The sequence below is a fragment of the Pan troglodytes genome, chromosome 2, assembly GCF_028858775.2.
Source record: "Pan troglodytes isolate AG18354 chromosome 2, NHGRI_mPanTro3-v2.0_pri, whole genome shotgun sequence".
Taxonomy (NCBI): domain Eukaryota; kingdom Metazoa; phylum Chordata; class Mammalia; order Primates; family Hominidae; genus Pan; species Pan troglodytes.
In genome coordinates this window covers 104,974,274-104,998,740 of record NC_086015.1, presented here as the reverse complement: position 1 = coordinate 104,998,740, position 24,467 = coordinate 104,974,274, and the positions used below count along the sequence as shown (strand labels likewise).

The 24,467-nt window shown below is 42.6% G+C and overlaps 2 protein-coding genes across 2 annotated transcripts in view; both read left to right on the top strand.

Annotated features, from left to right (window-relative positions):
* Positions 1–2: 2 nt before the first annotated feature.
* Positions 3–5,692, top strand: RPL24 (ribosomal protein L24). Its single transcript, XM_009446072.4, has 6 exons — positions 3–133; positions 248–323; positions 877–987; positions 3,881–4,017; positions 4,296–4,359; positions 5,568–5,692. Exons 1-6 carry the CDS (start codon positions 129–131, stop codon positions 5,646–5,648), a joined length of 474 nt encoding a protein of 157 aa, XP_009444347.1. The 5' UTR covers positions 3–128; the 3' UTR covers positions 5,649–5,692.
* Positions 5,693–7,824: 2,132 nt separating this feature from the next.
* Positions 7,825–24,467, top strand: part of ZBTB11 (zinc finger and BTB domain containing 11) — a 29,512-nt gene continuing 12,869 nt past the window's right edge. Inside the window, exons 1-5 of the mRNA XM_516629.7 lie at positions 7,825–10,183; positions 14,576–14,811; positions 15,431–15,662; positions 20,996–21,840; positions 22,090–22,266. Of these exons, the coding sequence (XP_516629.2) occupies positions 9,874–10,183; positions 14,576–14,811; positions 15,431–15,662; positions 20,996–21,840; positions 22,090–22,266 (1,800 nt within the window). The 5' untranslated portion in view covers positions 7,825–9,873. The remainder of the gene's footprint in view (positions 10,184–14,575; positions 14,812–15,430; positions 15,663–20,995; positions 21,841–22,089; positions 22,267–24,467) is intronic.

Below are 24,467 nucleotides of genomic sequence, written 5' to 3'. Positions count from 1 at the left end.
GCCAGGAACATCGAAGGATATTGGGGAGGAGATTTCCGGTCCCCATCCCCGCAGCGACCTTATAAGGTCTCTTCCCATGATTCTCTCTTTCTTTTCGCCATCTTTTGTCTTTCCGTGGAGCTGTCGCCATGAAGTAAGCATGACCAGTGGTTCCCAATCCGCTTGCATCCTCGGGCAGAACGCCTCTCTGTCGTCCCTGGCATGGCTGTAGACACCCTCCCTGATGGACTTTCACTTTTTGTTGCAGGGTCGAGCTGTGCAGTTTTAGCGGGTACAAGATCTACCCCGGACACGGGAGGCGCTACGCCAGGACCGACGGGAAGGTAAAAAGCCGCGTCGGCTTCACCTACCTTCTTGTACTCCGAGGAGGAAAGGCTGGTTTAATTCGGTTTAGGCGGGTTTATTCCCCACCTCACCACTGGCCTCTGGAAGTCTTCGTGGACGCTCTGTGGACTGGTCGTTAGGACCAGAAACCTCTAAGTGAACCAGTGTTGATTATTTCTTGTGAGCCAGGTCGGACATCAGGAGGGGTTTATGTAACTGATGTCCCGGTGTAAGGGAAATAACTGAGGTACGGAGGTACCCCTTGGAATCCTGGGAAGGACAAGAGCAGAATGCTTCCCAGAAGGACGTACCACCCTGTCCTTTGCTATGAGCTTAGATTTCCTGCTCTCGAGAAAAGACTAAACGCAAGGACCTTCACAGTGTGACACAGTTACCTGCCAGTTATGTGACAGCCTTTTGGTCCTTGTGGGCCTCAGTTTTGTAAAATGATAAGCCAGAACTAGCATATTGATCTTCTAAGGATTCCAAGCTTACTCAGCCTCTTGTACTTTGTATAGTTAAATAGTAATTCCTTTGCATTTGTCACTCTAGGTTTTCCAGTTTCTTAATGCGAAATGCGAGTCGGCTTTCCTTTCCAAGAGGAATCCTCGGCAGATAAACTGGACTGTCCTCTACAGAAGGAAGCACAAAAAGGGACAGTCGGTAAGTGGAATACGCCTTGATGTTGGGGGCTATCTCTTAAGTTGTCTAAGCTCTCTGAACGTTGGTTTTCTGCTCTGTAAAATTAAATCAGACTGTATGCGAAAGAGCTCTTAAACTGTAAAGCGTCAGCGAAATGAAAAAGATATTATAAACTGTCTCTATATATTTTAGGCTAGCAGCAATACCGAGTTGAAATTTTAAAGTCAGATAAATTACGTTAAGCACCTTTGCGTTATAGGGCAGGGTGGAAGGGCTTAGTTTTCCAGTGGGAGGAAATTGAGAAGTTACCATAATTTGGTTTTGATTGCAATATTTACAGGATTAGTCCTAACATAGCCAGTGGACCATGAACCAGTCCACCATACACTAGTTCATTCACTAGAAAAACAGTGGTTTTTCTGGTCCTTGTTAAGTGTCCTTTTAGCTGGGTTATACATGAGAAAAAGTTTGAGTGCCATGTTAGGACTAGTGTTCAGGAGGCTTGGGAATACTTACTGAACACCTTCTGGATGAAGGACTTTTCTAGGTATTGTGAGAAATAAATGCCATCAGACATAAAATATGTTGAAAGTTCAGAGGAAGGAGAAACTTAAAAATGGATATGACACACCTATTAGGGTGACTATTCAGAAAAAAAAAACAGGAATTACAGGTGTTGGTGAGGATGGGGAGAAATTGGAACCTTTGTGCATTGCTAAATATGCAACAGCTGTGAAAAACCATTTGGTGTTTTCTCAAAAGGGTAAACATAAAAATTATCCCAGCAGTTCCACTTCTAAGTTATACCCTAAAACAGTTGAAAGTAGGGACTCTATAACTTGTACATCAGTGTCATAGCAAATCCGGGCTTGGTGGCAGCGGCTGTACTCTGGCTCCTCCGGAGGCCAAGGTGGGAGGATTGTTTGAGGCAACATAGGAGACCTTTAAAAAAAAAAAAGTTATTTAGATGGATAATGGTGATAGCTACACAGCGCTATGAATGTACATAAGGCCACTATACTTTTTTTTTTTTTTTTTTTTTGAGACAGGTTCTCTGTTGCTCAGGCTGGAGAGCAGTGGCAGGATCACAGCTCACTCCACCTCAACCTTATGGGCTCAAGTGATCCTCCCACCTCCGCCTACCCCGTGGTCCACAGGCACATGCCACCATGGCCCAGCTATTTTTTAAATATATTTTGAGGAGACAGAAATCTTTGCGATGTTGCCCAATTTCATCTCAGATTCTTGGGCTCAAGTAATCCTCCTGCCTTGGCCACCCAAAGTACTGGCATTACAGGCACAAGCCATCCTGCACAGCTAAATTATAATTTAAAAAGTTAAAATGAGGCTGGGCATGGTGGCTCACATGCCTGTAATCCCAGCACTTTGGGAGGCCGAGACGAGTGGATCACCAGGTCAGGAGTTCAAGAACAGCCTGGCCCACAGAGTGAAACCCCGTCTCTACTAAAAATACAAAAAAAAATTAGCCGGACATGGTGGCAGGTGCCTGTAGTCCCAGCTACTTGGGAGGCTGAGGCAGGAGAATAGCTTGAACCCAGGAAGTGGGGGTTGCAGTGAGCTGGGATTGTGCCACTGCACTCCACCCTGGGTGACAGGGTGAGGCTCCATTTAAAAGAAAAAGTTAAAATGGGCCTAGTGCAGTGCCTCACGCCTGTAATTCCAGCACTTTGGGAGGCCCAGGCAAGAGGATCCCTTGAGCTTGAGCCCAGGAGTTTGAAACCAACCTGGCAACATAGTAGTGAAGACCCCAGTTTCTACTTAAAAAAATAGAAAACAGGCTGGGGATGGTGGCTCACGCCTGTAATTCTACCACTTGGGGAGGCCAAGGCGGACAGATTGCCTGAGCTCAGGAGTTAGAGACCAGCCTGGGCAACATGGTGGAACCCGGTTTCTACTAAAAATACAAAAATTAGCCGGGCGTGGTGGCGGTTACCTGTGATCCCAGCTACTCAGGAGGCTGAGGCAGAATTGCTTGAACCCCGGAGGTGGAGGCGGAGGTTGCAGTGAGCCAAGATCATGCCACTGCACTCCAGCCTGGGCAACAGAGCAAGGCTGAGTCTTAAAAAAAAAAAAAAAAGAAAAAAGAAAAACCAAAAGGTTAAAATTGTCAACTTTACATTTTTACCACAGTAAAAAAAAATGTGTAAGTGTTCGTTTGAGACAAGAATATAGTGTTCGTTTGAGACAAGGTAAATACTGCCATTTACTGTAGAAAAACTGCCATTTTACTGTAGAAACAATAAGATTTCATCTTTCTAAAAAGTTTAAAATTAGGATGTCTGTAAACCACCAATGTGCCTTATTTTTGTTAAAAGTTTTTAAGGTAATTTTGCATGTCAGTGCCTTAATAAACAACTTTTTGAATATACTTTGTTCTTGACTTAAAGGTGCACTGCAAGATCTTTTTCTCATAAACACTGTAGTATAGATTTCCAGTAATCTACAGAAAGTGTTAGATTCCACAATACCTTCTCAGACAAATCCTACCTAACATTTGGTGGCTCTCCTGTCAAATCATTGTCTTAATTTATTTCTCCTAGTGACAGTCCTTTGAGTTAAAAAAGCGGAATATGATAATTTTTTTCAATAAGTAAATTATTAAAAGTATAAACAGTCTTCATTTATACTACTATGCAGTTCATGGAATAACCATTTTCCTTAGAGTTCAATTTTTTGTGTGTCTTTTTAAGGTAGTAAAAAAATGGCTAGGATTTGTAATAGAGGGCTTAATCCATAAGTGGAAAACATGTTTTATTTCAAATATATGAATTATTTTTTGTTGAATATGAATCTTAAAATACTTCATTTGCCCTGTCTTAAAAGACTTAATTTTTCCTCCCTCTAAATTCTTGAAGGAAGGTTCCTAAGTGTGCCCCTCATCTTTGTTTTGCAGGAAGAAATTCAAAAGAAAAGAACCCGCCGAGCAGTCAAATTCCAGAGGGCCATTACTGGTGCATCTCTTGCTGATATAATGGCCAAGAGGAATCAGAAACCTGAAGTTAGAAAGGCTCAACGAGAACAAGCTATCAGGTGAGGAATGCTTTCATTATGAGCATTTTACCTATTCGGATGGATTTTAGGTTTGGGTCTTCAGTAATTAAAGTTACCATATAGTCTAATATATGTTAAGCTGAGTTGGTGGCTAATGAAAATTATTGACAAATTCTTTGGATTTAGCCTACAAATAAATGGAGGTGGGGAAGGAAGGAATATGGTCATTGTACTTGTCCAGTACAGTCTAACTCTAATAATAAGTTGTACCACTAAGGAGTAAAGTGCTTTTGCCTTAAGTTACTTTTACCCCACAGGGCTGCTAAGGAAGCAAAAAAGGCTAAGCAAGCATCTAAAAAGACTGCAATGGCTGCTGCTAAGGTAATTATGGGGTTTCTTTACTTTCTTGAACAATACAACAGGAAAATTTTCTTTTTTTGAGACGGAGTTTTGCTCTGTTGCCCAGGATGGGGTGCAGTGGCGTGATCTGATCTCGGCTCACTGCAACCTCTGCCTCCCGGGTTCAAGTGATACTCCTGCCTCAGCCTCCTGAGTAGCTGGGAGTACAGGTGCGCGCCATCACGCCCGGCTAATTTTTGTATTTTTTTTTTTTTTTTCTTAAGTAGAGACAGGGTTTCACCATGTCGGACAGGCTGGTCTTGAACTCTTGACCTCAGGTGATCTGCCCACCTCAGCCTCCCAAAGTGCTGGGATTACAAGTGTGAGCCACTGAGCCCGGCTGGAAAATTAATTTTCAGTCTAAATTGTGATAAATGAAAGTTTCACAGTTTTAAGGTATTGAATGCAAGGCTCAATTGGAAATGATGTTTGTAGCCAATTACTTGGCCAATGGTTCAGGTCTCCAGAGAGGTGGTCCTCTCCATAAGCCAAATCATGTGTTACTGTTAGGAACTGGGAAAAATAAAGGTTGGCTTTTTTTTTTGTTTTTTGTTTTTTCCCCCTTCAACACAGGGCCTCACTCTGTAGCCCAGCTGGAGTGCAGTGGCACAATCACGGCTTGCTGCAGCCTCAACCTCCTGGGCTCAAGTGATCCTCCTGACTCAGGCCCCTAAGTAGCTGGGACTACAGGCAAGCACTACCACACCCAGCTAATAGGTATTTTAGTTGAGATGGTTTCGCCATGTTGCCCAGGCTGGCCTCAAACTCCTGAGCTCAAGCGATCCACCTGCTTTAGCGCCCCGAAGTGTTGGGATGAGCCCCTGCACCATGCCTGGTTTTGAAAGTTATTATGGTTATCTACATTGATAACATTGAGAAAAGCTGAGTAAACACTGTACTGTTACTGAGATCTTTTCTGTGAGTTTCTGTCAGGATGCATTTCAGGATCCTACACTGCACTTGGTTGTGTCTCATTTCCTCCAGTCTGTGATGGTATCTTAGTCTTTGTCTTTCATTGTAAAGATGGGCTTTAAATATTTAAGGGTAGTCACATTAAAAGATTGGCATTAGGAATGCAGTTAAATTACTAAGAAAGTGATCTAAGCTACATAAACAATCTGGATGTGAGAGATGGGTAATAATAGGGTAACAAAAGTTTTGTGGAGTAATATCATGTTATCTTTTTACAGGCACCTACAAAGGCAGCACCTAAGCAAAAGATTGTGAAGCCTGTGAAAGTTTCAGCTCCCCGAGTTGGTGGAAAACGCTAAACTGGCAGATTAGATTTTTAAATAAAGACTGGATTATAACTCCAGGTTGTGCTGGATTTTTTTTTTTTCTTGTAACAGGCATGTTGGACTTTACACGGTCATAGGTGACCTAATAAAGAATGTAAGACGTAGGTATTTTATTAAAAAGTCTATTGCTCAGGAATAATGCATCCTATAAAGTGAACTTCTTTGTTGGAGAGAGGTTAAGCAAAATAATGTAAGATGGGTAAGGTCAGATGCTATCTTGGCTTGGCTGGGGTGTATAGGGCACATTACAAAAACTTAATTGCCTTAACTTTTTGGTTACATTGCTGTAAGTATTAGGATGTTGCTGGTGCAGTGGCTCACGCCTGTAATCCCAGCATTTGTAAGACCAAAGCCAGGTGATCACTTGAGCTCAGGAGTTCAAGACCAGCCTGAGTGACATGGCGAAACCCCATCTCTACAAAAACATTCAAAAGTGAGCCAGGCATGGTGGAGAGTGTATATAGTCCCAGCTGGGAAGCTGGGAGTGTGGAAGGTGGAAGGATCGCTTGAGCCAGGGAGGTCAAGGCTGCAGTGAGCTGAAATCGTGCCACTGCACTCTAGCCTGGGTGACAGCAAGACCCTGTATCAAAAAACAAAAGTACTTTTAAAATTATTTTCTTGTTAAATTACCTTTTCCCATGATAGGCAAATGTAGTTTATATTGGTTTGCTTGTAGTCATTGGTATCTCGCCTACCATTTGCTAATAGCTGAGTTGAAGGTGCTAAAAACTCTCAGCTGTATTAATCTACTCTTGCTTTCAGAAAGTAATGTCTAAATGAAAAGCACTACTGCTTGAATAAAGAGTATCCTTAGCTAAATTCCCAGAGTAGTTTGTTGAGCTGGGGGCATGCCAGAGCTGTGTTAAATTACAAAAATGTCTGAATAAACTGATACTCAAGAGATTTTGAGATAGAGTCTCTCTTGTTGCCCAGGCTGGAGTGCAATGGCACAATCTCGGCTCACCGCAACCTCTGCCTCCTGGGTTCAAGCGATATCCTGCCTCAGCCTCCCAAGTAGCTGGGATTACAGGCATGTGCCACCATGCCTGGCTAATTTTGTATTTTTAGTAGAGGCATGGTTTCTTCATGGGCAGGCTGGGCTCGAACTCCCGACCTCAGGTGATCTGCCTGCCTTAGCCTCCCAAAGTGCTGGGATTACAGGCGTGCACCACCACGCCCAGCCTGAGATTTATATATTTAAGATGTGATAAAATAGTAGTAATCAAAACTTACATGTGAAGAATAAGGCTTCTACTTCTACAGAAAGGTCATTTTTACCTGCCAACCTGTGCCAAGTTGCAAGGATGCAACTGGACAAATCAGAGTCTTCTTCAGGGAAACATGATTTTACACAGAATACTAGGTGAGGGTATATAGTCAATGTCAACATTTTCCTCCATCACTATCCTATCCAAGGTGATGAATTTTTTTTTTCTAGTGCATGTTACATTCAGACGTCCAAGTGTTAACAGGTAAAATGAGTAAGTCCTTTTGAGAACCTGAAAATGTAAACTAAAATCAATATAAGAAATGTGTAGGCCGGGCGCGGGGGCTCACGCCTGTAATCCCAGCACTTTGGGAGGCCGAGGTGGGCGGATCACGAGGTCAGGAGATCGAGACCATCCTGGCTAACACGGTGAAACCCCATCTCTACTAAAAATACAAAAAATTAGCCGGACGTGGTGGCGGGCGCCTGTAGTCCCAGCTATTTGGGAGGCTGAGGCAGGAGAATGGTGTGAACCCCGGGGGACGGAGCCTGCAGTGAGCCGAGATCGCGCCGCTGCACTCCAACTGGGCGACAGCGAGACTCTGTCTCAAAAAAAAAAAAAATGTAAAACACAGGCTTTTGCTCATAAAAGCAAAATGTTAAGATTTTGCACTGGGAAGAGTCATTTTTTGTAATAATGTTTTATTTAGGGAATTACTGGGAAAATAAAGTCATTATACCCAACTTGAATGTAAAGCTATGCTTGCTAATTTTTGGAGAATAAAATGTCTGGGCTAAAAGTTGGCTTTTAATAAAGTGGAGCTGCCCATTGTCATTACCCTTGGGTCTTAGGTAACCTGGGACCCAGAAGAAGCTAGAAATAAACACTACCTGTTCTCACTACAGCAAGTTTAGCTTTACTCAGGAAGACAATTTGACCACTGGGAAAGCATTTTATTAAAACGTTTGTTTCTATTGGCCCAAAGGATAATGCGTGCATCAGTAGGCTTCTCAGTGCTTACAGATGGTGTTTTGGCAAAAACTGAGTGGAGGGATTTTTTTAACTCTTCTACAACCTAGCTGTATTGTTTGCAGATTTGAATGTATTCACTTAATATATTAAATGTTTAATATTAAATATCAATTAACTTAAAATGTTTAGTTTTTTTATTGTTTTGAGACGGAGTCTCCCTCTGTCACCCAGGCTGGAATGCAGTGGCACAATCTCGGCTCGCTACAACCTCTGCTTCCCGGGTTCAAGCGATTCTCCTGCCTCAGCCTCCCGAGTAGCTGGGACTTCAGGCCCAGTAGAGACGGGGGTTCACCATGTTAGCCAGGATGGTCTCCATCTCCTGACCTCGTGATTTGCCCGCCTCGGCCTCCCAAAGTGCTGGGATTACAGGCGTGAGTCACCGCGCCCGGCCAAAATATTTAAAGACAGTATGACAGGAGAGAGGGGTTGGCCTGACACGTAGACCAGCCTCCTGGGTTCGCAGAGGGTGCATTTGGTCTTCTGCTCTCACTGCCCCACCCCATGGGGGAAAGAGGTGCATCTCCATTTTTAAATTCCTCCTTTGAGCTATAGTGGCAAACTCAGCAACTAAGTAGATCCCAAGCCTGTAGTTTCTTTTTTCTTCTGGGCCTTGAGAGCTCATGTCCCCGCACCTGGAATCTTTCAAGGATGTCCGGGCCATCCGGGAATTACTGCGTGTGCACACACACAAAAACACGCCCCTAACACCAGAGGCTGGCTGTTATGATTCTGTTTTCGAGCCTACTGTATTCACCTGTCTGCCCGTCAGCTACTTCTAGGAGCGTCAAAAGGGCCTCACCCAGAGACTACAGACCCCCCGGTGGAGAAGTGTACTAGGCCGTGTCTACAGCTGGAGCCCTCGGCCTGAAATGTCTCTGGCTTTAGCAAAGCGGCGACAGTGTCCAACCCCAGTCCCCGAGGAGGGATGTCAGCCCTGGGCTCCTGTGAGCGCTGCAGATTCGTCCCAGGAAAGGGTGACCGGGGTCGCTGCTCCGGGATTACCAGCTAAATACCTGTATTAGCATCCTCAGCACGCACTGGGAGACGCAGCTCAAGTCCGCTCCCCTTCTTGCACCCTCATATATATTTGGTGCAAAATGGAGAACCTTTTCCCCTACGTTTGTGTAAAAATATATGTAAATAAAGCTTTAAAATAGTGTTACCGACCCCCTTTTCCACTCGCAATAAGATTGACTATAAATGCTGATAATTCCAGAAAAATCTCGACTCTTCCTTGAGTAGTCTGGAGCTAGCAGGTGCAAGTTTAGAAACAGTAACTCATCACTGAGGGAGGCACTGAAAATTTTATAACTGTTAACTGGACTCTAAATTTCCATGTGAATGGGCTGTCTCTGGTCCCGTGTCAAGAGACTAATATTTTTCCAGAAGCCTGAAAATATGCTTTTATGATGTCGGGAGTCTCAAACGTAAAAACGGACTCCTAACCCTCTGGATGTTTCGGATGAACTCTCAACTGTCCACCAGCTCCCCCTACACGTGGCTCCTTAGAAAGCGTGGAAAAGGGAAAAATGAAAAGAGAAACTGCCAGGACTTAAGATGTCTGCTTAAAGACCCCCTCGAACTGCAGTGAAGGGTCTACCCGCTTCCAAAATGTCCACCCGCAGTCCTGACGTCACTGGATCGGCTCCATCAAGCCAGAAAACGAGAGTGCGCTCCAATCAGGGCTCAGTCCCCGCCCTTGCCTTGCGTCACTTCCGGTGGTGCAGCAGCCATTTTGTCAGTCGCCAGCGGATCCCGCGCGCTGGAGAAGTGCAGTTCCCCCTGGTTACCAACTCGCCCGCTTTTCCTTCGGACTAAGGGAACCGTCGAAGAGCGCTCGCCAAAGGCGCAGCCGTTTCTCCCTACGGTGCCGCCGCTCCTCCTGCAGCCGCCCGTAGGTAGTGGGCCGTTTTCCTCACCTGTCCCTGACAGGCGCCCTCAGGGAGCGGCGGTCCGCGATGTCAAGCGAGGAAAGCTACCGGGCCATCCTGCGTTACCTGACGAACGAGCGCGAGCCGTACGCGCCGGGCACCGAGGGCAATGTCAAGCGTAAAATCCGAAAAGCTGCCGCCTGCTACGTGGTGCGCGGCGGGACTCTGTATTACCAGCGGCGGCAGCGGCACCGCAAGACCTTCGCGGAGCTGGAGGTGGTGCTGCAGCCGGAGCGACGCCGGGACCTCATCGAGGCGGCGCACCTGGGTCCCGGCGGCACTCACCACACCCGGCATCAGACCTGGCACTACCTGTCCAAGACGTACTGGTGGCGAGGTGAGACCTAGCCCGCGGCGAGGGGGCGGGCTGGCGACTCGTTGCCTGGGCAAGGCTCGCTGGCGAGGCCTATTTGCGCACCCACGAGTCGGAGGGTCTCGGACGCCTCTGGGCGGCGGAGCTGCTGCCAGGCGGAGCCGAGAGGGTGGGGGACGCGAAAGGAGCCGCACTTCCCACAGGAAGGAGGCCGGCGAAGCTGGGGGCGGGCCCTGGCCCTGGGTGGGACCAAGGGGGCTTCCCCGGAGGCCGGGCCAGCCGCGGGGAGGGGCCGGACGCCTGGGCTGCGCCAGGTCCGCCTCCTTGGGCGGCCCCTTGAGGCTGAGGCCCCGGCCCTCTGGAGGTGGCGTGTGGCTCGCGGCAGTGGAGGCTGCGGGGTGCACGTTTTCGACTGTGCTGACGTTTGGAGGGAGGGACGAGTCACCCGAAGCCGGGTCTCCCGTTTCTTTAGTGCTGCGCTTGGGTTTTGGCGAGCGAGTATGAGCTGCTCTGGACACATTCGCTAGTGTTCCTCAAATTTTGCCGCTGCTGCGTAAATAAGGAATAATACAATTATTTGCAGAAGTGATAAGGAGTGATTGAGAAATCGCCTTGAGCGTTTTTTTTTTTTAAGAACTAGAAGTAAATGTAAAAGATATCAGTTACTGCTTTTGTTGTTTGGTTTTGCGGGGGCGGGGTGTTTGAGTAGACACGGGTCTCGCCTCGTTCCCCAAGCTGGACTCCATCTGGCCTCAAGCCATCCTCCCGCCTCGGCCTCCCAAAGTGTTGGGATTTCAGGCATGAGCCACGGCGCCCAGCTTGATATTCGTAACTCTGAATGTTTTAATAATCTTTCCCCTAATGATGTGAAAAACGCGTTTGGGAACTGTGTAGCATTGTATATACACAGAAAAGGTACGATTACTGTGACTTTTTGATTGTCAAAAAATACAGCTCTGAAGTTACTTGACTCCTTGGGAACCAGTTGTAGGGGAGGAGAGCAAGTGTCCTTGGCTTCTTAACCATCTTCACTCTCCACAGTTAATGAATATTCAAACTGTCAGAATTAGTTAATAGTTTATAGTCCCATTTAAGAAATTTTGTTAGGAACAGTGCTGTCACTCTCCAATATGGCTACAGAAAAGTTATTTCATTCAAATCTTGGTTACTTCGTCTGTGAATAACGAAATTACTGAATAGTTTCCAAAGTTCTTTTCGGTTTATAAACATCATCAAGTTTATTCGTTTACGAACTATTGGATAATCAAATTTTTCCATTTATTTTCCACTTTAAACCAATATCTGAATTAAATTCCTGTAAGGACAGACAAATGCGAAGATTAAATTATGAGGTAATGAAGTAATCAGTGCATTTTGTTTGGATGGGTTTGGGTAGACATTAGTTTGTTGAACAAATGTCTCAGATTTAATACTTCAGGATTTGTTAAAGATGATAATTGTAACTATAGGTAACATTGATCAAGCTTGTATATGCAGGATGTAGTCGTTAGCCCTTGACATTTATTTAACCTTCATAAAACCTTAATACTTATCTCCCTTTTTTGGAGACAGAGTGTAGGGGGTCTTGCTTGGTGCAGTGACAACGATCACAGCTCACTGTAGCCTCGACCTCCTAGGCTCAGATGATCCTCCCTTTTCAGCCTCTATCTGTTTTACAGATGAAAAAACTAAAAGCACTAGGATGTTAAATAACACAACAAAAGTCACACAGCTGACCTTTGTGATCTCACACTTTTCTTAACCCAGTGTTATGTGGTATTTTGTGTTCAGAATTTTTCTTTTTCTAAGTTCATTATCTGTGAGTGATTCTAATCCAGTTGTTTTTTTTTTTTAATTTTTAGTGTGCAGTGTCTTAAAAGGCAAAAACCTGAGACGATGTTTATTTATTTATTTATTTATTTATTTATTTATTTATTGAGACAGAGTCACTCTGTTGCCCAGGCTGGAGTGCAGTGGCGCGATATCGGCTCGCTGCAACTCCACCTCCCGGGTTCAAGCGATTCTGGTGCCTCAGTCTCCAGAGTAGCTGGGATTACACCACGCCCAGCTAATTTTTCTATTTTTAATAGCGACGGGGTTTCACCATGTTGGCCAGGCTGGGCTCGAACTCCTGAGCTCAGGTGATCTGCTCACCTCGACCTCCCAAAGTGCTGGGATTACAGGTGTAAGCCACAGCGCCCGGCCAATACAACCTCTTTTGGTCTCTAAATCTACACTCATATAAATGCTTTTTTGATAAAGTTATATTTAACTCGAACCCATTGTTCCTTTCTTTCTTTTCTTCTCTTTTTTTCTTTGAGACAGAGTCTTGTTCTGTCACCCAGGCCGGAGCACAGTGGCGCGATCTCGGCTCACTGCAGCCTTCGCCTCCCAGGCTCACGTGATTCTGGTGCCTCAGCCTCCGGAGTAGCTGGGACTACAGGCGCGTGCCTCCACACCTAGCTAATTTTTGTGTTTTGCTCTGTTGGCCAGGCTTGTCTCGAACTTCTTACCTCAAATGATCCGCCCACCTCAGCCTCCCAAAGTGTGTGAGCCACGCCCCAAGCCCCATTGTTTATGTTCTGCAAAAAAAAAAAAAAGTCTCTGTGAATCCATAAATTTGACAAATTCCTAGGTTAAACAGGTTTCTTCACCGTAGAAGTCAGAGGTTCTAATAATAAATGTCAATTGCATATAGCTAAAGTTTTTCTGAATTTATGACTTCAGTGTATACTTTTATAATCAGTGTGGGACATAATACAATTTGGAAAATATTGCTTGAATACTATTTGAAGATTGAAAGTATAAGGAACTTGGTGGCCAGGCAAGGTGGCTCATGCCCGTCATCCCAGCACTTTGGGAGGCCAAGGCGGGCAGATCACTTGAGGTCAGGAGTTTGAGACCAGCCTGGCAAAAATAGTGAAACCCCATCTCTACTAAAAATACAAAAAATTAGCCAGGTGTGGTGGCGGGCGCCTGTAATCCCAGCTACTCGGGAGGCTGAGGTGGGAGTATCACTTGAACCCAGGAGGCGGAGGTTGCAGTGATCTGGGATCCCACCACTGCACTCCAGCCTGGGCAACAGAGAGAGACTCCATTTCAAAAAAAAAAAGTGTAAGGAGCTTTGTATAATTCGACATTTTAAAACACTTTTCAGGAATATTCTCTATACCTCTATCATTTTACCTCATAACCTTTTCATTTGTACTTATTTGAAGATTTGGGGGTAACTTTCTGCCCTAGGAATGGACAAGCGTGCTCTTGTGTAAGTAGAATAATATACCGAAAATCCCATGACTTCTGGAGGCCTAGCTCTGCCATTTTACTAGATGTGACTTTGGACAAGCTACATACCTCTTAGGGCTTTATTTTCCTCTTGTATAGAATGGGAATTAATTGTTCTCTTACAAGGATGATAGTGGGATGTGTGTACATATACATAAAGCCTTGTCCCTGCCTCCTCACCCCTACCCTAGCATGCTGGGAGCTGGAAGTTGAAATTCAAAATCTTTTGTGAGTGGCTTGTATATAATCAACTTTTGTTAGATTGTTGTGTATGCTATTATTTCACACAACCCTAAAATCTCATAACTTTCAAAAACAAAAGATTTATTTTAAACTTTCATTACAAGTTTTGTAGTAGTCCTGTTCCAGGCTACAGATTGGTTTCAGCTTTTTTCATCTGAAACTCAGGTTTAAGAACAACATCCCTCTGGGACATTGCTGTTCTTTGTGAGAGGGGACAAAGATCAGAGAACTGGTGCAAAATACTCAGTACCTCTTAAGGTTCTGTTCAGATATGGTACACATCACATGTGTGCAAATCAAATCACACGGTCAAGCCTAATGTCACTGGGGTGGAGAAGTATTAGCTTGAGCCATATTAAATTGTTAATTTGTTTGGTTTTGTTTTGAGACAGAGTCTTGGTCTGTTGCCCAGGCTGGAGTGCAGTGGCACAATCTCAGCTCACTGCAACCTCCGCCTCCCGGGTTATAAGTGAGTCTCCTGCCTCAGCCTCCAGAGTAGCTGGGATTACAGGTGTGCGCCATCATGCCCTAAATTGTTAATTTGTGTAGGTCAAAAACAGGTGAATATTGGCAGTTTCATATAGTTCCTCTTGCATGAAAACATTGCAACTCACATGAAAATGGGTGGAGCTATATAGTCATCTTATGATTAGAGAAACAAATAACTGGGAATAAATAAAAAAAATTACCTCAGCAGGAGAACATCATTTATAACTTTATATTTTTTGGGAAAAAAGTATATTTTACATTCTAATAAACTCTACATATTTTATGGGACATGAATGTCTGCACATATGTACTGAAATGTGTTAATGTGCACAGACTAAATAATATATTCTGTTTTCAGTTAACAGTATTAAATTTGACTTGTTAATATTTTCATTGTAGGTATATTGAAGCAAGTCAAAGATTACATTAAACAGTGTAGCAAATGCCAGGAGAAACTAGATCGATCCCGTCCAATATCAGATGTTTCAGAAATGTTGGAAGAATTGGGACTAGACCTTGAATCTGGAGAAGAAAGTAATGAGTCGGAAGATGACCTGAGCAACTTTACTTCATCTCCAACTACAGCATCCAAGCCTGCAAAAAAGAAGCCAGTATCCAAACATGAACTTGTGTTTGTAAGTGGTACTCTCCAGTCAGCTTTAAGATTTGTAACTAGTGTACTAGTATTTGCAGCCTTGGTGACTTATTTTTCTCAAACCACTAAGACTGCTTATTGAATAAGACAAAATGGCAGTGTACTGTGTTGTTATATAAGCTGAACTGCCTCTTCATTTATCATAAATGTTCCTGTTATTTTTTCAGAATGAACTTAATAATTACCTGTTGGTTTGTTGTTAATTATCCTCCCTCCCTTCTTTTGTGATGATATATTGGTACAAGTAGACAGATTTACATTTCTGGAAGCAGTCTCTGAGTTTATGCCCCAAGGTAAAATTAATCTGGCCAGGTCTTTGTTTTTCACCTGCATCAGTTTCATACATCATCATATTTCTGATTAGTAAGAAGAGGCAGCCAGAAGTGAGATACAGATTTTCATTAGGTGAGGTAGAATGAACATGGCAGAAAATAGGATAGGACAACATATCTTTTTATTTAAATACATAGGTAACAAAGAAAATATCAAATTATTCATACCTGGTAAAAGGTAATATGTAATGTGTCTTGTTTTAAAGCTTGTTAAGGGTAAAAAATACAGGTAATATATTACTTCTGCTCTCAAACTTATTTTGACAGGTTGACACCAAAGGAGTGGTAAAACGTTCTTCTCCAAAACATTGTCAGGCTGTCTTAAAACAGCTGAACGAACAGAGACTTTCCAACCAGTTCTGTGATGTTACTTTGTTAATTGAAGGAGAAGAGTACAAAGCTCATAAATCTGTTTTGTCAGCAAATAGCGAGTATTTTCGAGATCTTTTTATCGAGAAAGGAGCTGTTTCCAGTCATGAGGCTGTGGTGGATCTTTCTGGTAAGGGTTTTGTATTACTCTTGCTTTTTGTTTGTAATGACATTCTAGAAGAGGGGGATATGTATGTCTTCCACACACGGACTTTATGCCAAAGTAAGAGAAGCCCACTGACAACAGTAGACTAAGCTGTACTGAAAAGGTTCTTTTCAGCAAGATTTCTGTGGTAGAGTTATGGAAAAGGGTGTCATTTCCTTTCACTACGTCTTAAGTGAGACAATTATAGCAGAAAAAGAATTTATAGGATTTAAACTGTTAAAAACAGTTTGAGTGAAATCCATAAGTGCAACAAAATTATTACATTAAATGAATATGTTATTTAAAAATTGATTGTTTAAGCTAGGTGTGGTGGTGCACGCCTGTAGTCCCACCTACTTGGGAGGCTGGGATGTGAGGATCGCTTAAGGTCAGGAGTTCCAGGCTGTGGTGTGTCATTGTACCTGTGAATACCCACTGCTCTCCAGACTGGGCAATATAACAAGACCCTGCCTCTAAAAATAAAAAGCAAATAAAAATTGACTGTTTATGTCTTATTTTGTGGGACATGTAATTATAGAGTATTTTATAAGTCTTTTGGTTTTTAAAGATTAATCCTTAGAGTTTATTAAGTTCAATAATCAAATTATCAATATAGAAAAGTCAAAATTCCAGGTTTGTTTTTTGTTTGTATCATTATTGTAAATAAATAGTTCAACTTTCTTTTGGCTTCACTAGAATTTATATATTGGCTTATGAGTCATCAAATGAAAATTTAGGAAGAATTATAGGTAGCATTATTTATACATTTTCTCATCATATAAAACTTGCTGTAACTTTTGAATTACTTAAATCACTTTGAAATATTTTTTCCTTTTTGAAACAAAAAAGTGACTTTTTCCAGGTATGTAAATTCTTAATTATTTAACCACTTATCCTTTTATGCTTTATTGTTTTTAGTCCTACCTCTTCTGGGAAGATACATTTTTCCTTAGCAGTGGCTTTATATTTATAGAAAGCAATAATAACGGCCAGGCGCAGTGGCTCCTGCCTGTAATCCCAGCACTTTGGGAGGCTGAGGCAGGCGGATCACCTGAGGTCATGGGTTTGAGACCAGCCTGATCAACATGGAGAAACCCTGTCTCTACTAAAAATGCAAAATTAGTTGGGCACGGTGGCGCATGCCTGTAATCCCAGCTACTTGGGAGGCTGAGGCAGGAGAATCGCTTGAACCTGGGAGGTGGATGTTGCGGTGAGCTGAGATCACACCATTGCACTCCAGCCTGGGCGACAAGAGCAAAACTCCGTCTCAAAAAAAAAAAAAAGCACTAATAGCTTTCTCTATATAAATAAATATTTATTAAGCATCCACTGCATACAAAGAACTAGCCTAGGCTCAGGGGGTGTACATATGAGCAAAAACTTTTTGGAGCTTAGAGTTGGCATTACATTCTAGATTAGTGGTATTTTTTTTTTTTTCTGGGTTTGGTGACTCAAAGGAGAAAATACGTCTTACACTGAGCCATCTGAATATAAAAACCCATCACAGGTTATTCTTTTGATATGTTTGCTTTGGAATTTTTTCCCTATATTTCATGCATCTGAAAGCATGAGTGTTGCTCTTTTCTGGTTTCTCAGCAGTTTATAGCAAATGAAATGTCTGCCTGAAAAAAACTATGGCACAGCATCCTAATATTCCAACATAATACATCATTTAGTCTTCATTCCATATGCATATTTTTGTATATTGTTCAGCAAGTATTATGTAAGCCAATCATAGGTGAAATAGGCATTATTTTAAAAATATGTTTGATTTAAATATTAAGTAGATAAGGCTGGGCACAGTGGCTCACGCCAGTATTCCCAAAGCTTTGAGGCAGGTGGATTGCTTGAGCTCAGAAGTTCAAGACCATCCCGGACAACATCGTGAAACCCTGTGGCTACCAAAATTTACAAAAATTAGCCAGGCATGGTGTCACATGCCTGTAGTCCCAGCTACTTTGGAGGCTGAGGTAGGAGGATCACTTGATCCCAGGAGGCGGAGGTTGCAGTGAGCTGAGACCACACCACTGCACTCCAGCCTGGGCAACAGAGCAAGACCCTGTCTTAGCCACACAAAAAAAAATTTTATCATAAGTGTGTCATTTACGGTATCTTAGTCTGCCGTACCCCTGGATTTTGAAGTCCTCACCATAATTTTTCCTTCTGTTATAATTGTTCATTTCATTTGAGAGGATATTTTTATAAAGTTTTCAAATTGTAAAAAAAAAACAAAATTTGCCCTCTTAATGATTTTTCCCTTTTATTTATTTTCAGATAGTCCCTGAAACAGAATAGGCTCAGAGAGGCTCGCTCCTTTTATTTTTAGTTGACATGTAATAGTTGTACATATTTATGGTGTACAAAATGATATTTTGGTACATGTATGCAATTAGTAATGATCAAATGAGGGTAATTAGGATATACCTATCACCTCAAACATTTACCTTTCTTTGTGTTGAAAACATTCAAAATTCTTTCAGCCCTTTTTTTTTTTTTTTTTTGACAGAATCTTATTCTGTCACCCTAGGCTAGAGTGCAGTGGTGCAGTCATGGGCTCAAGCAACTTTTGGGCTCAAGCAATTTTCCTGCTTTGGCCTCCCGTGTAGGTGGGACCACAGGTGCACACCACCTTGTCCAACTAATTTTTTCATTTGTTTATAGAGATGGAGTCTCACTTTGTTGCCCAGGCTGGCCTTGAACTCCTGGAGTCCTCCTGCCTCACCCTCTCAAAGCACTGATATTACAGGGGGTGAGCCACTGTGCCAGGCTTCTTGTAGCTTTTTTAACATATACCATAAACTGTTGTTAACTCTATACCCTGCGGTGCTATAGAACACTAGAAGTTGTTCCTTCTATCTATCTAGCTGTAATTTTGTATCTATTAATCAACCTCCTCCTATACTCCCCTCCTGTCACCCTGCCCATCTTCTAATAACCATAGCTCTTCTCTCTACTTGTATGATCTAAGTTTTTTTTTAGCTCCCCCATATGAGTGAGGACATTTGGTATTTATCTTTCTGTCCTTGACTGACTTAGCATGATGTCCTCCAGGTTTATCATGTTGCTGCAAATGACAGGATTTCATTCTTTTTTATGGCTGAATAGTATTCCACTGTGCATATTTACCACATTTTTTCCATTCATCTGTTGATGAACATGTAGGTTGATTTCATTTCTTGGCTATTGTGAGTAGTGCTGCAGTAAACGTGGGGTGCAGGTATCTCTTTGATACAATTTCTTTTCTTTGGGTAGATACCCAGTAGTGGGATTGCTGGATCATATAGTAGTTATATTTTTAGTTTTTTGAGGCACTTCTATAGTGTTTTTCATCCTGGTGTACTAATTTACATTTCTACCAACAAATGGGAGGCAGAGGTTGCGGTGAGCCAAGATCACGCCATTGCACTCCAGCCTGGGCAACAAGAGCGAAACTCCGTCTCAAACAAACAAACAAACAAAAGAATTAGCTTTCCTAGGAATGGCTGAATTCACCATAATGATAATGTTGGTGGGGAGTCCCCTCAGTTTTTTTCAGCCTGAGTCCTAACATCTCACAGTTTAAGGCTTCTCTGTATGTTTGTTCATCCTTCGTGGGTTCTTTTGCATAAAATACCACACTTTACATACCTTGAGTCAGAACTGAAAATTACAGCAAATATGGCTCTCAATTGTATATTTAAAAATCTCTAAGATAAATTATTGTATGAGAAAAGCAAAGTGCAGAAAAGTATGTGTAATATGACACCTAGTGTGAGAAGGCGGAATTAGAATATTTGCCTCCGTCTAGGTGTAGTGGCTCACACCTGTAATCCAAGGACTTTGAGATGCCAAGGCAGGAGTATCCCTTCAGGCCAGGAGGTCAAGATCAGCTGAGACAACATGGGGAGACCTCCATCTCTTCAAAATATAAAAATAACCAGGTGCACGCCTGCCCTGCTACTTAGGTGGCTGAAGCAGAAGGACTGCTTGAGCCTGGGAGGTCAAGGTTACAGTGAGCTGTGGTCAATCCACTGCGCTTCAGCCTGGATGACAGAGCAAGGGCCTGTCTCAAAGTACCTAAATAAAAAAAGAAAGCCGAGTGCGGTGGCTCACGCCTGTAATCCCAGCACTTTTGGGAGGCCGAGGCAGGCTTATCACAAGGTCAAGAGATAGAGACCATCCTGGCCAATATGGTGAAACCCCATCTCTACTAAAAATACAAAAATTAGCTGGGCATGGTGGCGTGTGCCTGTAGTCACACCTACTCCGGAGGCTGAGACAGGAGAATTGCTTGAACCTGGGAGTTGGGAGGTTGCAGTGAGCCAAGATTTCGCCACTGCACTCTAGCCTGGCCACAGAGCAAGACTCCATCTCAAAAAATAAACAAAAATAAATAAATAAATAAAAATATTGGCTTGGCTGTATAATGAAATTCTGGAGAGCTATACAAATTCTTAATCATTCTGGTTATGGAATTATCACTGTGTAATCTTTTTTCTGATTTTTGATTCATGTGAATATTAAGAATTAACAATGGCTTTTGAAAGTGAATCACTGAGAATTTTAGAAAAGAAACTGACCTTGTTTTCCCGCAGAAGAATGTAATACCTCATGTGTATAGTAATTATTTCATTCCTTAGACCTGGTATAGGCAAACTACAGCCCAAGGACCACTCTTCCCCTCCTTCCGCTTTTGTAAAGAAGGTTGTATTGGAACACAGCTGCGTCCATTGGTGTATACCTGCTTTCCAGCTACAGTGGCAGAGCTGAGCAGTTTTAGCAGACATCTCATGGCCTGCAATGTTTATTATCTTACTCTTAACAGAAAAATGTTGCTAACCTCTCCCTTAGGTATTGTTTTTTTACTTTACTTTTAGTCATAGAATACTTTGTTCAATCACATTTTTATATGTACCACTATTACTTGGAAGTACAGCTATATTTACTGAAGTGAGATTAGGGGACAGGTTGGTTGAACCCTGCCACTCACCTGTCTTCCTCTTTTTTTTTAACCCTCCATCCTCCAGCAGCTGTTTCTTGAGGGGAATTTGAGGAATCCCCAGGGTTCTAAGGAGTACAGTTTGAAAATGACTGCCTTACAGCAACTCTTGAGGTAGTAAGTCTGATACTATTTTCTATATTAGGTACTGAGACTTAGCTCATACAAATGAGTTAGTCAAGGTTTAATAAGAAACCAGAACAAAATGCAAATCCAGGGATGATTAGTTGCAGAACAAATGGTCATATTTGCCTTTGAATTATATTTTATATTGTCATAATTCTGTATTGTTTCATTGATAATTGACTTTTTTGTCTTTACCTTCTTTGTATTCATACAGGTTTTTGTAAGGCCAGCTTCCTTCCTTTACTGGAATTTGCCTATACTTCTGTACTAAGTTTTGATTTCTGTAGCATGGCTGATGTAGCCATCTTAGCTCGTCATCTTTTCATGTCAGAAGTCTTAGAGATTTGTGAAAGTGTACATAAGCTAATGGAAGAGAAGCAGCTAACAGTATATAAGAAGGGCGAAGTACAAACAGTTGCATCCACCCAGGACTTACGAGTACAGAATGGAGGTACAGCACCTCCTGTTGCTAGCAGTGAGGGAACCACAACAAGTTTATCTACTGAACTTGGGGATTGTGAAATTGTACTACTGGTAAATGGAGAATTGCCAGAAGCTGAGCAGAATGGAGAGGTAGGACGACAGCCTGAGCCCCAGGTTTCTTCAGAGGCTGAATCTGCCCTGTCATCAGTAGGATGTATAGCTGATTCCCATCCTGAAATGGAGTCTGTTGATTTAATAACAAAAAACAACCAGACAGAACTAGAAACTTCAAACAACAGAGAAAATAACACAGTTTCTAATATACACCCTAAACTTTCAAAAGAGAATGTAATTAGTAGCTCGCCAGAGGATAGTGGTATGGGAAATGATATATCAGCTGAGGATATTTGTGCTGAAGACATTCCAAAACATAGGCAGAAAGTTGACCAACCTTTAAAAGATCAGGAAAATCTAGTTGCATCAACAGCAAAGACAGACTTTGGCCCTGATGATGATACTTATAGAAGCAGGCTTCGACAACGTTCTGTTAATGAAGGGGCATATATTCGACTACACAAGGGAATGGAGAAAAAGCTGCAGAAACGGAAAGCCGTTCCCAAGTCAGCAGTTCAACAGGTATGATGTAAGAAGGGTTGACCTTTGTAGTTTTAGCTTTAGGTTGAAAGCATTGTATTGATGAACTTATGGCTATAGTGAAAATTATTTGGGAGGTGAGATGGGTACAAGGTAGCAACTTAATGTTTTAAATGCCAGTATTAATAAGATAATGTGAATTTGAAATCTTTTTGTTAGAAATTTACAACATGACTTTAAAAATTAAAATTGAGTAGATTTACTTAGATTGTGATTTCTATCCCTTATTAGGTGGCTCAGAAGTTAGTTCAAAGAGGAAAAAAGATGAAACAGCCAAAAAGAGATGCTAAAGAGAACACAGAAGAAGCATCTCATAAATGTGGGGAATGTGGAATGGTTTTTCAGAGACGATACGCCCTTATAATGCACAAACTGAAACATGAAAGAGCTAGAGATTACAAATGTCCAGTAAGTATTTGGAAAGCTAATTGAAGGTAACTCTAATTCATAATATATAGAATCCAACTTACTGCTTGGTTATCTTTTCGCTTGTATTCTATGTCTTATATGGCTATAAGAGTCATCTTCTTATTTAAATGTGCATGTCATTTACTTGCCTCCCAAAAATATTCAGTGACTTAGCCTTAACTCTGCTTCCTCTTGATGCCGTAGTAAGACAATAGTAAAAAGATCATTTTAAAAATGTAACTCATGAAAAGGCAGAACAGGAAATCTTGAAACAACTAAATTCTGGATACAAATAAATAGATGGAGTAACTTATTCAGCAGAGTTGAAAGGGTTCACTTCCAGGTTTTCAGTGGGGAAAGCTAAGAATCAACCCAAATTGAATTGTAGAACCACCAAAATGTCTCAGGAATTAGTAGTGCTAGCTACCTTGAAAGCAGAAGCAATTAAATCACTACCCCTGTCCCTTTAGCCAAAGATCCATCTTCTACTCTCTGGAAAGGATAAAACCATAACTCCACTGGGGAGTACTGTGTACAGTGAAGCTAAATGTACTGTACTCAAAACAGGGAAGAGTAAAAGCTTACTGAATATTAAGTTTTTGTTTTTTGTTTTTTGTTTTTTTTGAGATGGAGTCTTGTTCTGTCACCCAGGCTAGAGTGCAGTGGCGCAATCTTGGCTCACTGCATCCTCCATCTCCCAGGTTCAGGTGATTCTCCTGCCTCAGCCTCCTGAGTAGCTGGGACTACAGGCACGAGCCACCATGCCTGGCAAATTTTTTTGTATTTTTATATGCAGGGTTTCACCATGTTGGCCAGGCTGGTCTCAAACTCCTGAGCTCAAATGATCCACCTGTCTCTGCCTCCCCAAGGTATGGGATACCACGCGTGAGCTACCACACCTGGCCCAAGGTCTTTCTTTACTCAAGTCCCGGGATATAGCCATCTAGACCCCACCATCTCAGAGATGAAAAATCCGAAGCCCAATAACAAAAGACAGCTACTGACAAAAGCTCATGGTTGACAACAATCCCCTCCCCATTTACATGGAAATTCCAGTGAATTTTTTAATGTCTTATTCTGAAATATGAACAGATATTAGGGATTATTGACTCATGACAAAAGATTTCAAGAAAAACAACTTTGGCTGGGCGCAGTGGCTCACACCTATAATCATAACATTTTGGGAGGCCAAGGCAGGCAGATTGCTTGAGCTCAAGATTTCAAGACCAGCCTGGGCAACGTGGTGAAACCCTGTCTCTACAAAAATACAAAAATTGCCTGGGTGCGGTGGCTCACACCTGTAATCCCAGCACTTTGGGAGGCTGAGGCGGGCAGATCACGAGATCAGGAGATCGAGACTATCCTGACTAACATGGTGAAACCCGCCTCTACTAAAAGTACAAAAAATTAGCCAGGCATGGTGGCGAGCACCTGTAGTTCCAGCTACTCAGGAGGCTGAGGCAGGACAATGGCTTGAACCCGGGAGGCGGAGCTTGCAGTGAGCCGAGATTGTGCCACTGCACTCCAGCCTGGGCAACAGAGCGAGACTCCGTCTCAAAAAAAAAAAAAAAAAGAAAGAAATACAAAAATTATCTGGGCATGGTGGCACACACCTGTAGTCCCAGCTATTTGTTGGGGGCTAAGGCAGAAGGATGGCTTGAACCCAGGAGGTCAAGGCTACAGGGAGCCAAGATTGCCCTACTGCACCCCAGCCTGCATGTCAAAGTGAGACCCTGTCTCCAAAAAAAAAGACAATTTTGAGGAATCCAAGACTAGCGAGAAAATAAAACTACTAAAAAGAAAAAAACTTCAGAACATATGATTTATATAAGAGATAAATGAAAAAATTACGTTTACAAAACAACCAGGTACTGTGGGGTTTTTTTGTTTGTTTGTTTTTGTTTTTCTGGAGACGGAGTTTTGTTCTTGTTGCGCAGGCTGGAGTGCAGTGGCATGATCTCTGCTTCCCGGGTTGAAGCAGTTTTGCCTCAGCCTCCCAAGTAGCTGGGATTACAGGCATGTGCCACCATACCCGGCTAATTTTGTATTTTTAGTAGAGATGGGGTTTCTCCATGTTGGTCAGGCTGGTCTCGAACTCCTGACCTCAGGTGATCTGCCTGCCTCAGCCTCCCAGAGAGCTGGGATTATAGGCATGAGCCACTGCTCCCAGCGGTACTATGTTTTTAAAAGGGCACACTGAG